The sequence below is a fragment of the Macrobrachium nipponense genome, chromosome 32 (assembly GCF_015104395.2).
Source record: "Macrobrachium nipponense isolate FS-2020 chromosome 32, ASM1510439v2, whole genome shotgun sequence".
Classification (NCBI taxonomy): domain Eukaryota; kingdom Metazoa; phylum Arthropoda; class Malacostraca; order Decapoda; family Palaemonidae; genus Macrobrachium; species Macrobrachium nipponense.
In genome coordinates this window covers 18,031,018-18,044,392 of record NC_061094.1, presented here as the reverse complement: position 1 = coordinate 18,044,392, position 13,375 = coordinate 18,031,018, and the positions used below count along the sequence as shown (strand labels likewise).

The window sequence follows — 13,375 nt, the reverse complement described above, 5'->3', positions numbered from 1 at the left end:
TATACAAAAAAGGCGAATTATTGATAATATTAAGAGATACTGCCCAAAGAAAACTCCATAAATTTGTGACAGTTCCCCATGGAAAAGTGAATACTAATGAGGTCCACAAAAATCCACAACAAAGTGGACCGTGGAAATGTGAAATGCGTAAAATCAGGGGGGCACTGTGTTCTTATAACCTAGTTTTGTGAATTAATCTTTATTTAATTTGTATATGTACTTTCACTAGTGCATTAAATAATATTAATGTGCATCTCTCTCTCTCTCTCTCTCTCTCTCTCTCTCTCTCTCTCTCTCTCTCTCTCTCTCTCTCTCAGGGGTAACTTGATTACTTTTAACATGTATTGGTAAGCCTTAAGGGTATGTTGTAAAATGACCTTCAAATGATATTGTAGTGTTCTAGGATGTATTTAAAGGTATATTTGGTGTTTGAAATATTAAAATAAGCAATGAACTATTAAAATAGGGAGTTAAGTACATTTATGAACTATTAGAATAGGGAAATTAAGTATATTTGTAAGGGATTTTAGAGGGGGGGGTACTAAACATATCGCAGATTTTAACTTATAGCAGGCGGTTGTGGTCCCTAACCCCCCTGAATATGAGAGAGCTGACTATACCTATTATTTTATTTATCACATAAACTGTACTCTATGTCATAAAAGAAATCTATAAGTTTGGCTCATAGTAGAAATCTATAAGCTTGGTTAAGTACGTTCTACATTATAAAATCCATGATAACCATCTAGAATTAAAATTTATATTTTGAATGTCAAATTACTATTACTGCCGGAATTATATATCACTTTAAATACAACGGCCAAATTACATATCTACTTTTTTACTGAATTTTCTAGAGGATTTATTCTTAAATAACTTGGTGAAAAAATGTAGTAAGATGAAGTTAGTTTTACAAAACTGTAAGTGGAGACCAAAGACAATATTTGGAAAGTACAAGGCAGAAAATAATGGAATGAGCCGAAAGAATGCTACGAAGACCTTCTGCATCATGTACAGTTCACAAGGTAAGTTCACTTCAATATATACGTACCTCCTTACAAGAAAGTTTGATAAAAAAAAGAACTAAGAATTAAATGGAATCCAGACTTACCTGAATGTTCTTTTGAGCTTTCGTATCATCACCATCTGAAAAGGTTCTGGCCTTTCCTCGACCAGTTCCTCTTCCTCGCCCAGCTCCCCTTGCACCACGCCTTGCACCTCGCCCACCACCCCGTCCTCGACCACTGGCTCTAAGTTCTTCAGGAGAAGGAAGGTCTACCCCATCAGCTAGGGTAACTTCTTTTCCAGCTCTACAAAATGTCAAAATTACTAACAATACATTAATAATATTAATATTTTTCACAAACAAATACACACATTTCTGTCATACACCTTTTAACAACACAAGCAATAAATTAACATATGCAACATATAACCTACTGTCTATCACAATGGTACAACAGATTCTAACTGCTAATGCTAAGCTAAAAAAATGTTTTAGACTGTAGTAATAGATTTTAAACACAGCATTTTAAGTAACTCATAAAATCATTACTTTGACTGGGTTGATGAAACAGTCCTCCCATTTTCTGAGTTGGTTTGAACTTGCTGGCTCTTTTATCAATGACTGTATGTATATTTCTGTGCACTATAAGACAACCTTTAAATAAGACGAGGTCAAAAATAATGGTAAATCTTCATGACTGTATCTCATATCTGTAGTATAATAAAAAACTGAATTTTTTTTTTGAGAAAAGTGATTATTTGCAAAAATTGAACAGTACAACTATATTTATAATAATGATTACTTGAATAAAAGTTGCTTTGCTTGTTTTATTGAATTACAGTATTACTATTACCATATTGTTATTGTAATACAGAATATCAACATCATATACACCATTTGTATTTGATATTGTTTACATTCTCAAAATCTTGGCTGATTGAATATTATCTTCACTGCCATTATTTGTTAGTAGAGAAATAATTCTGAGATACCATTTCTCATAAATTAACCCTTAAACGCCGAGTGGACGTATTTTACATCAACATTTTTTGTCTCTCCGGTGCCGACTGGACGTATTTTACGTCGACATACAAAAGTTATTTTTAAAATTCGCGGAAAAATACTTATAGGCTACCACCGCCGAAAAACTCTTGAATCACGCGCCTTGGGGGATGCTGGGAGTTCACGGATCAAAGGTGTTGTTTTGTTTACAATCATTAGGCAGGCGTGCAAGCGCGAATTTCTTTCTTGCCGCACTAAAAAGTATTGGTGACACATCTAAAAATTATTTCGTCACTTTGACATAATTTTTTTGTACCATTATATTAGCCGTTACATGGAGTATTATATATGAAAATGTGCGAATTTTTATGTAGAATACACAAAAAAATACTCATGATTGTAGCTTTCATCAGTTTTTGAGATATTTTCATATAAATAACGATAAGTGCCAAAATTTCAACCTTCGGCGGTCAACTTTGACTCTAACCGAAATGGTCGAAAAAGACAATTGCAAGCTAAAACTCTTATATTTTAGTAATATTCAATCATTTACCTTCATTTGCAACAAATTGGAAGTCTCTAGCACAATATTTTGATTTATGGTGAATTTATGAAAAAACTTTTCCTTACGTCCGCGCAGTAACTCTTCCGAAAAAAATCATACATGCGATTGTGGTAATGTTTGCACCATTTTAAAATTAGCCGTTACATAAAGTTTTTATATGGAAATGTGTGCAATTTCATGCACAATACAAACTAAAAACAACCCTTGGTTGTAGCTTTTATCAGTTTTGAAATATTTCATATAAAAAATGATAAGTGACAAATTTTTCAACCTTCGGTCAACTTTGACTCTACCGAAATGATCGAAAAACGCAATTGTAAGCTAAAACTCTTACTATTCTAGTAATATTCAGTCATTTACCTTCATTTTGCAACAAACTGGAAGTCTCTAGCACAATATTTGATTTATGGTGAATTTATAAAAAAATAACATTTTCTTTACGTCCGTGCGGTAACTTCCGAAAAAATCATACGTGCGATTGTGGTAATGTTTGCACCATTTTAAATTAGCCGTTACATAAAGTTTTTATATATGAAAATGTGCACAATTTCATGTAGAATACAACATAAATAATTGAAGGGTTAGCTTTTTCTCATTTTTGAAATATTTGCATATAAATCACAATAAATAGACAAAGACCTGTCGGTCAACTTTGACTCTACCGAAATGGTCGAAAAATGCAATTTTAAGCTAAAACTCTTACAGTCTAGTAACATTCAGTCATTTATCTTCATCTTGAAACAAATTTGAAGTCTCTAGCACAATATTTAGATTTATGGTGAATTTAAAAAAAAAACTTTCCTTCCCTCCGCACGCGGATTCTCCGCCACAAATCTCCGAAATGCGTATGTCGCATTCTCGGAATATTTGCTCCGTTTCATATTAGGCATTTCATGGAGTTTTATATATGAAAATGTCCGCAACTTCATGTAGAATAAAACGAAAAATATTTGAAGGTTGTAGTTTTTCTAATTTCCGAAATAATTGCATATAAAAAAAAATATATAAAAAATTTGACATTCGGTCAACTTTAACTCGTCAGATATGGTCGAAAACTGCAATTTTAAGCTAATACTCTTAAAGTACAGCAATATTCAATCATTTGTCTTCATTTTGAAAGAAATTGGAAGTCTCTAGGACAATATTTAGATTTATGGTGAATTTTTGAAAAAAATATTTGTTTACGTCCGCGCGTTACGAATTCATGCATTATTTTGTGATAATATTTTCTCCATGTTGCTTTTATCGTTTTACAATGTGTTATATACCAAAATGATTGCAATTTAGTGTACATTACAACGAAAAAAAATTAACTCGTTACCTTTAACCGTTTTGCGCATAGTGTGATTTGAATACAATTATATATGAAATTTCGTTTTCGCGCTATCATATATCGCATTATTTAGTATATGATAATGATAATGTTTTTCATTTCTGATGGTTGCATACTAAACTTCCGGCAATGACAAAAAAAGGAGCCAAAAATGAACACTTTTAATCTTGAAAACTAAGCGCGCTGTGATTTTTTGAAAAAAATATTTTTTCCGCTTCCGCGCTCGCTCCGAGACCGCCTCGGCACACAGAAGACGATTTTTAATATACCCCTTCGGCGTTAAAGGGTTAATGAAGTTTGGTTGAAAATGCGAACATATTACTTCATTGAATAAGCATTAGGTGCAATTTCTTGAGTTCCAAACATCACTTCCACCTAGCCTTTATTCATTTTATTCAGCCTCCGCTATAATCTGCAGCTTTAATTTACTAGTATTCTTTCTTGAGATCTCCATTGTACGAGGGATGAACAAAAACGCAATTTATTTCTACTTATGGAAGCCACCATTGAGAATCATCAGGGTTTAACAACTTGACAATTTTAAAGGCACTCTTAATAAATGCTTGGTAGTTACGGTAAATGACGTCAGCAACCAGCTGTTTCTCAATTTGGTTGTTTATGTCAATACAGGCTTACAATCGCTTCATCCAAACTTCTAAAAACCGGAATTTTTTAGTGGAGGATGGAGGAATCTCAATAGTATTACAGTTGAAGAAATGGAGAGAGATTATTGCCCCGGTTAGGTTGTTACACAGTTATTGAGAATAATGATAATTTTAATAAAACTTGTTTCACTGTATCTCATCATACTGCTTTTACTATCATAGTACAATATAGAACAGAGTGATGATGTGCCATTTGCATCCTGGTTTTGTTTACAGTTAAAATCAGCTGATTGTGTTTTACTGATATTTTCACTGTCTTCAGTTGCCGAATGGAACTTAATTCAGAGATGCATTCTTTTCGTAAGTTCTCAAAGCTGGGTGAAACCAAAATAATTCAATATCATGTTTTTCATACATACGTCGCCTAAAAGGGAAACCATAGTTTTGTATACGTTTCATCGCCATTCTCAAACAACCGCAAATAACAATACAATAATGAATGATAATTATCGTGGTAGGGGTGTAAGAATACTACCACCGTAGGTTCTGTGGGTCGTAAAAGGTGACTAAAAGGACAGCTGCTGCCTTGCAGGTGGACTTTTTAGTCAAAGGCTAGGCCACCACCAATAAAACTGTGGTTGATGGACAGCAAGGGCATGCGGCCATAAAAACCCCTCTGCCAAAAAACATAACCATGCCTGATGTTTTAAGAAATATGAGTGCGACTAGGGCGTCCCCTGTAAGTGACACGTGTCAGAATCCCACTACTGAAGTGAGAAATGGGCAAGGGGTACCACAGGGTTCATGACTGCTGCCAAAGAAGTTAGTGAAAGAGTGGAAGATAAAAACAGGTACGTGGAACATAGGTGCTCTAACAGGAAAACTGAAGGAGATAGGATGTGACGGAGAGGAGGGGGAAAGATTTCTTGTGTGTGCAGGAGACTAAGTGGAAAGAGAGTAGAACTAGAGAGATAGGAAATGGGTATAAGCTCTATTACAGTGGGTCACGAGAGGGAAGAAATGGAGTTGGAATTATAGTAAGTAACAACTGGAGGGAAAAGTGGTAGAAGTAAAGAAAATAAATGATAGGCTTTTAAAGATTCCAAAAATAATAGGGGACAAGGTAGTAAATACTATAATATGAACATACTCGTACACTCCTCAGATGGGGTGCCAAGAGCAAGAGAAAGAATGATATATTTAGACAAGAGTTTGAAGCTGCCATTAGAACAGTGAAAGAGGAGGAGAAACTAATAAGTAATAGGAGCCGATAAGAATGGCAGAGTGGGAAAGAAAAGAGATGGGTATGAGGAGGTACACGGAGGCCATGGGTTTCGAATTAGAAATGAAGATGAGGATTATTTATTGGAGATGGCTCAGAATTTTTAATTGGCCTGTATGAACCCATGTTTTCAAAAGTTAGATAAGTACATGATAACTTATGAAAGCGGAGGAGTGCAAAGCCAAATAGATTACATACTGTTAAGAGGAGCCAACAAAAGCAATGTGACAAACTGCAAAGTGACCTCGGGAGAAGTTTGTGTCACACAGCATAGGTTGGTGGTTATGGATTTTAAAATAAGAGGTAGGAAACTCAAGAACAGAATGGGACGCTCTAGAATTAAGTTTTGGGGCCTTAAAGGAGAAAAGGGGGAGCATTTTAGGAGGACTGTGAGAGAGTGATGTCTGGGAAGAGGGAACGTACAATTTGGACAGGGTGACAGAGTGGAAAATATCTGGGCAGACAAGAGAGAAATATATGTGAGGGAAGCAGAGGAACTATTGGGAAGAACCAGCGGATATGATGTCGAGAGGAGAACAGGGTGCAGAAGAAAGGTAAAGAGAAGATTAAAGAGGCAAGAAGGAGGGTATGTATGGCTATTGGAAGGGTAGCAGAGCAGTTGAATGAAAGACTAGAAACAAGAGAAGAAAAGGATATCCATAAGATTTCAAATTTGAGGAAAAGGCAGAGACAGGATGTGGGTAAATTGGGTGTCATCAAGGAAAGGTATACCAGTGATGGAGATACAGGATACAGAAGTGAAGAGAGCATTAGGGAAAATGAATGGTAAAGCACCAGGTCCATCGGAGTTCCAAATGGAAATGATCAAATTAATAGCTACAGAGGGGGAGAAATAGATGCTGGATTTTTTAAAAGCTATATGTGAAGAGGAAGATATGCCAAAGGACTGGGAGGAGAGTCTAATGGTATACGTACACATACAAGCAGAAGGAAGATGTCATTGACTGTGGTAACTACAGGGGAATTAAACTAACAGAGCATGGCCTGGAAGTTTTAGAGAGAATACTGGATGAGATATTAAGAGAGACTGTAAATATCAAGAAACAGCAGGACGGATTCATGAGAGGAAGAGGGACAGTGGATGCTATCTTCATGGTAAGACAGCTACAGGAAGAGAAGCTAGAGGAAAGGAAAAACATAGGAGCTCTATTGTGCATTTATACATCTAAAGAAAGCATATGATAGAATCCCAAGAGAAGTGATGTTTTGGTGCTTGAGGATCAGGAAAGTTCCAGAAAAGTTGATTAGGCTGGGGAAGATATATAAAAAATGAGTACAAAAGTAATAACAGCAGTGTTGGCAAAACAGAAAACTTTGAAGTTAGTGTTCGATTACATCAGCATTAAGCCTATTTTGGTTTGTACTGGTCATGGAAGTGTTAAGTAAAGAGATCAGGAATGAAGAGCTGTGGGAGTTGTTGTATGCCGATGATTTCATGATTACTGCTGAAAATGAGGACATAGAGAAAAGGGTTGGAGAGTGGCAGGAGTCTTTAGAGAGGGATGGCTTAAAGATGAATGTGAATATAACAGAGGTTTTGCTGAGCAATAGGGAAGATAGAGACCGAGTAGTAATACAAGAAGAGGCTCAATTATAAAACACGCAGAAAAGTTTAAATAATTAGGATTTACTTTAAGCTAAGAAGGAGGATTTGAGGCTGAAGTTGACAGTAGGATAAAAGCTGTATGGGGGAAGTGAAGAGGTAGCTGGAGTAGTATGTGATAAGAAAATGCCAATCAAGCTAAAAGTTAAGATCTACAGCACAGTGATAAGACCAGTGTTAATGTAAGAAGCAGATACGTTGGCTTTAAGAAAAGAGGAAGTAAAGCTTGAGAGGGCAGAGATGAGAATGCTGAGGTGGATTATGGGAATATCACTGCTTGAGAGATTGGAAAATGTGGGAAATACGAAGAAAGGCAGGCTTAGTAAAGATTAGAGAGGTGATAAGAGAGTAACAATCGAGATGGTATGGGCATGTGTTGAGGATGGATGACGAGGAGGAAGTGAAGAGGGCTTGGGAAGAACCTGTTAGAGGAAGAAGATCAAAAGGAAGACAGAGAATTAGATGGCAAGGTAAAGTGAAGGAATATATGGAGAGAAGAGGTTTGGTGGAGGATGATGCCTTTGATAGAAGGCAGTGGAGAAGGCACATCAGGCAACCAAATCCCTTAATGTAGGGATAATGGTGAGAAAGAAGAAGAATTATTGTACACAATTATCGTTCATATGACTGAATTGTTCTAAACACTTGCAAACAGCTTTACGTGCTGTCTCAACTGATGTTTGCTGCAATTTTGTTATAAAAGCATGGGGGAATGTGAAAATAGAAAGTGTTATAAAATCATTTAAAAATACCAAATTTGTAACTAATTTGTATTTTTCATAACTAACAAAACCTTCAGTCATAACATAGGATTTACTAGCGCCAAGCTGGAAACCGTAGAATTAAAAAATTACACTTGTGAGATCCAGGGACTATTGGCATCTATACCAGGTCACGGGGCATGTATACCCAGAATGCCCACGGCTACCTGTGACCCACCAGTTATATTTCTAACCCAGTTTAGACTGCTAGAGGGGTGGTTCGAGGTGGGCCTTTACCTGTTAAGACCTCAGGTTTGTTAGTTATGAAAAATACAAATTAGTTACAAATTTGGTATTTGTTCATATACGGAACAAACCTTCGGTCTTAACATTAGGATAGACTTACTTATTGGAGGGAGGTAAGTCTCTACAACTGACTGGGAGTTTGCCACCTTATCCATTTCCGAATATATAGGGAAATTCTAAGAGAATGGACAATGAACCTAGAACCAAAGATATATGCGAATCTATTGGTTTCCCTCACTGGGAGTAGATACCATTCTATGGTTTACTTTTGTCCCTTGCAACTGGATCCACCTTCACCCCCCTCTCTTCCCTATTATCTAGAGGGGTGTGTTGCTACTGAAAAGTATATCATAACCTAAGATAGCTACACAGTATGGCTGACCACCTCACCTGCATCTAGTCCGTTCCAGCACATGACGGTACTCTCTTCATATATTGCCGTAGTTAAAGGAGTAGGAAGAAAGTAGTAAAGAAAAAAGACCAGTCATCCCATTCATTCTACTTTCATACCTTCATCTTAGACTGGACGCAAACTGACCCGCCAGGGGCACTGGATGAGTTATATCACTTGCTGGGCCGCCACCACTGGACCCAAGGAAAAAAAGTGTCCAAGGATCTATGGGCAACGTCTTCAAATAAAATGAGGTGAAAGTTGTTTGGCGTTTCCACACACCAGCTTTCAGAATTCTATCCATAGATATGTTCTTCTAATGCCCAGAGAAAGCATCAAGCCCCTGATGTCATGAGCTCTAGCTCCCACCTGGCTATCTGACCCTCTGTCTTCTGCCATATAAGCATCTCTGATCGTCTCCCCTTAGCCAAAACGATATTGTATTCCTTGACACTTCCTTCTTGTTCCGTCCTGTACTTACAAACAACCTCCGGCACCCCGGCCTGAGGTGCCTTGTTCTCCATAAGTACTCCTTAGTGCCCTGACGAGGGCACAGGAGCATCTCATCTTTGTCATTGGTCTTACAAAGTCTGCCAAGGAAGGTATTGGTTTAAAGGGAGTCGAATCTGCCGTCTACTATTGTTGGGTTTTGGGTCTTGGCCAACGAATTCATGGACAAACTCAAATACCATTGACCTCCAACCTCTCGAGGTGCTTTATGAGATATGACAGGCCATGTAGCTCCCCCACCCTTTTGGTTGTTTGAAGCCAGGGCCAATAAGAAGACTGTCTTTCAGGGTCAGGCTCCTATCCGTGGACTGCCTTAGTGGTTCGTAGGGGGGTTTGTTAGACTACTCAGTACCCTGGTCAGGTCCCAATCTGGGGCTTTTAGCTCCTTTTGGTGGGCATGACTGTTCAAAGCTCCTCATCAGCATGGCCAACTCCCATGAAGACAAAATGTCCCCACTCCATTTCATTCGTAAGACTGAGGCTAGAGCCGCCCTGTACCCCTTCACTGCAGATACAGACATATGCTTTTCTGTTCTGAGATATATCAGAAAGTCTGCTAACTGCTGAATAGTGGTACCGAGTGGAGACAAGTTCCCTCTACGACACCAATCACAGTATGCTGACCACTTTACTTTGGTATACTGTCGCAGATGATTTTCTGATATTTCCTGCCATCTGAGTTGCTGCTTTCTGCGAAAACCCTCTCGCTCGGAGGAGATACTTGACAGTCTCCACCCGTGAAGCGATAGGGACTTCACCGACTGGTGGTACCTCTCCATGTGCGGCTGACACAGTAGGTTCTCCATGGGGGTTCAACTCTCTCGGCACATCTACTAGAGTTCCAGTAGGTCTGGAAACCACTCTCCCTTCGGCCATAACGGGGCTACCAGGGTCATCTTGAGGTTCTGAGACCGCATTACCCTGTTCAGAACCTGACAGATTAGACAAAATGGAGGAAATGCGTACACGTCCAGATTGTCCCAAGGGGGTGTTGTAGCGCATCTTCTGCTACTGCCTCTGCGTCTGGGACTACTGAACAATACACTTCCAACTTTTTGTTTGTGTACCTGGTTGCGAATAGGTCTATGATCGGTCCTTCCCACAACATGAGCATCCTGTCCACTACCTGTTGGTGCAGGGACCACTCCGTTCCCAGAATCTGATCCCTGCGGCTCAACTTGTCGGCCACTATGTTTCTTTTTCCCGGCCTATACCTGGCCCTGATGTCTACCAGGTTCTCTACAGCCCACTGATGAAGTTGAACTGTCATCACATGTAACTGCCGAGAAACTAGGCCTCCTTGTTTGTTTATATAAGCTACTACTGTGGTGTTGTCTGACATCAATACCACTGAGTGTCCTTTACTCTCTCCTGAATTCCTGTAGAGCTAGAAATGCTGCTTTTAACTCAGCATGTTTATATGGAGTTCTCTGTCCTTGCAACTCCCTTTTGCTGACACCATTAACTCCTCCATATGGGCTCCCCGCCTTTAGTGGGACGGCATCCGAGAAACAGCAAGAGGTCTGGTGAGATTGTTGGAAGAGGGCACCCCCACTGTCAGATTGTCGTCATTCACCCACCACAGCAAAAGTCTTTCCTCACTTCTGCGACAAGGGAATTTGCTCGTACGGGTGATCTACTATTGGTGACCAAAACTCCTTCATCCTCCATTGTAGGGACCGAAGGTGTAGCCTTCCTTGTGGTACTAGCTTCTCCAGGGAGGTTAGGATTCCCAGCACCAACTGCCACTGTCTTGCCAGAAAGGCATTCACCACTTGTTTGCATTTCTCTATTCTTTGTTCTGTTGGGAATACTTTGGCTTCTGTTGTGTCTATAACCATTCCCAGATACTCCAAACGTTGACTTGGATCCAACTGCGACTTCTCCTGATTTATCACGATACCTAGGCTGTGACTAAAGCTGCAGGAGGGTCGCCCTGTCCCTGAGTAATTTCTCCCTGGACTTTGCTATCACCAGCCAATCGTCCAGATACCTTATTAGCCTGATCCCTGAGCATGCGCCCACGTCGACACGAGAGTGAACACTCTTGTAAAAAACTTGAGGAGACGTTGTCAATCCGAAGCACAGGACCTTGAATTCGAAAGCTTTCCCTGCAGACTGAAGCGGAGAAATTTCCTTGAAGACTGATGGACTGGTATCTGAAAGTATGCGTCCTTTAGGTCGACTGTCAGCATAAAGTCCCCGATCCTGACTGCTTGTAGAACCGTTTTTGGAGTTTCCATCTTGAAACTGGTTTTCCTTATAACAGATTCAGCGTTGACAGGTCTATTACTGTCCTCCACTCCCGTTGGCTTTGGGTTACCAGGAAAATCCTGCTGTAGAAGCCTTTTGACGGACTGCATACTTGTTCCACAGCTCCTTTTCCCATCATCTTCTTCACTTCGTCCTGAAGAATAATTGCCTTCTGAGATTTGTGGGCATAAATCGACGTGGGGTAATGGCTGATCTGTCAGGGGCGGGGGATTACCCTCGAACGGGATCAAATTACCCGATCCTGAGAACATCCACCACCCACTGCTCTGCCCCTAGTTCCTGCCACACCTTCCAGTGATTTGCCAGGCAACGCCCCACTGGTGTGGCCGAGTGATGAGAGGCGCCCATCCTATCTTCTTGAGCCTCTCCTCTTCCCCTACTGCCCCTCCCTCTATTGTTTCTATTGTGAAAGGGCCGATGAGTTAACCTCTTTGGGGAAGAGGGTCTTGGGGCTCTATTAGGGATGTTATGTCTCACTGTCTTCTTTCGAGACATTTGCTGCTGTCTTCCCTCCAAAGGAGTAGCTCGACTGTTAGACGTTTTCCTAACTGCCTGCTGCACCAACCTATCGTTTAGTGTCCATCCTTCTTCTATCTATCGCTCTTCCAGTATGACCTCTGGCAACAGCAGTTGCGACTCCAAGATATCCCCATTCCTCATCGCTAACAGGGAATCCAAATCCACATTGCGGCTTAGTCTAGCCAACGCTGCATCTCTCCTCATTTGCCCAAACATTGGCACTTACGTTTGTCAGGTACGCAATCGCCTTGGAACCTGACTGCAGTAATCTAATGAACAATGATTCATCCACTACTTTTCTTGTTACTTCTGAGGATGCAATCTTCGCCACTGCTGTTGACCAAAGATCTAACCAAGAAGCAGCCTGAAAGGCAGAAGAAGCTGTTGCTTCTAACGTAGCAGCCTCTTGGTACGTCATCGAAGGGCACTCCATTTTAACCTGATCCAAGGTTAATCCAGGCCTTAATCTTACAACATTAGGGTTCACTTGTCTAGACCAGACAAAGGGACCTTCGGTGTCGTATAAATATTTCCTTTGCTTTATCATTGGAGGGGGAATAAATTTAAATGATCTATTAGATCTTAAGGAATTATCCCTTCCTGCAATCTTTGCGTTTACGTGTTGCAAGACCGAATCCGCATGACTCGAACAAGGCAATTCATACGACACCTTGGTATCCCTTTTAATCCAAATGCCATGTCAATTCCAGGCGGAAGCATACTGGCCGGTGTTTCTGTCTTCTCCGAAAGGTTATTGAATTGGACGAATCAAATCAATCACCTCTGCAATACGGGAGGCCAGAACTCTTGGTTTTCTCCTTCCTCCAGCTCTAAGTACCATCTCTGTCACAAGGGATAGTCCTGAAGATGATTTGCATGATAGCAATGACGAAGCCAAAGTCGACTTACCAGAACCAAACTGGAACAGTGTTCCCTCCATATTCATGGGGGATGTGTACCAGACACCCCCGTGAATAGTTAAAACCTGTGAATAGTTAAAACCACCACCAAAAATGCTTATAACTGCCTATATTGAAAGTTCAGATACCAAATGTATACTTTAAATAACATCCTACTTCAAATATACCTAAAATTACTAACCTATTACTGTATTAATCTTTGAGGTTACATTATTATCATTTCAATGTCATCTTAAACATTTTACCATCAAAAATATATACCTACAGCCAATAACAGAGAGAGAGAGAGAGAGAGAGAGAGAGAGAGAGAGAGAGAGAGAGAGAGAGAGAGAGAGAG

The 13,375-nt window shown here is 39.8% G+C and overlaps 1 protein-coding gene across 1 annotated transcript in view; it reads right to left on the bottom strand.

Moving 5' to 3' along the window:
- LOC135207248 (methenyltetrahydrofolate synthase domain-containing protein-like) overlaps positions 1-13,375 on the bottom strand; it is a 420,744-nt gene that overhangs the window by 181,761 nt on the left and 225,608 nt on the right. The window contains 1 exon segment of the mRNA XM_064238898.1: positions 1,112-1,310. Coding sequence (XP_064094968.1) covers positions 1,112-1,310 — 199 coding nt within the window.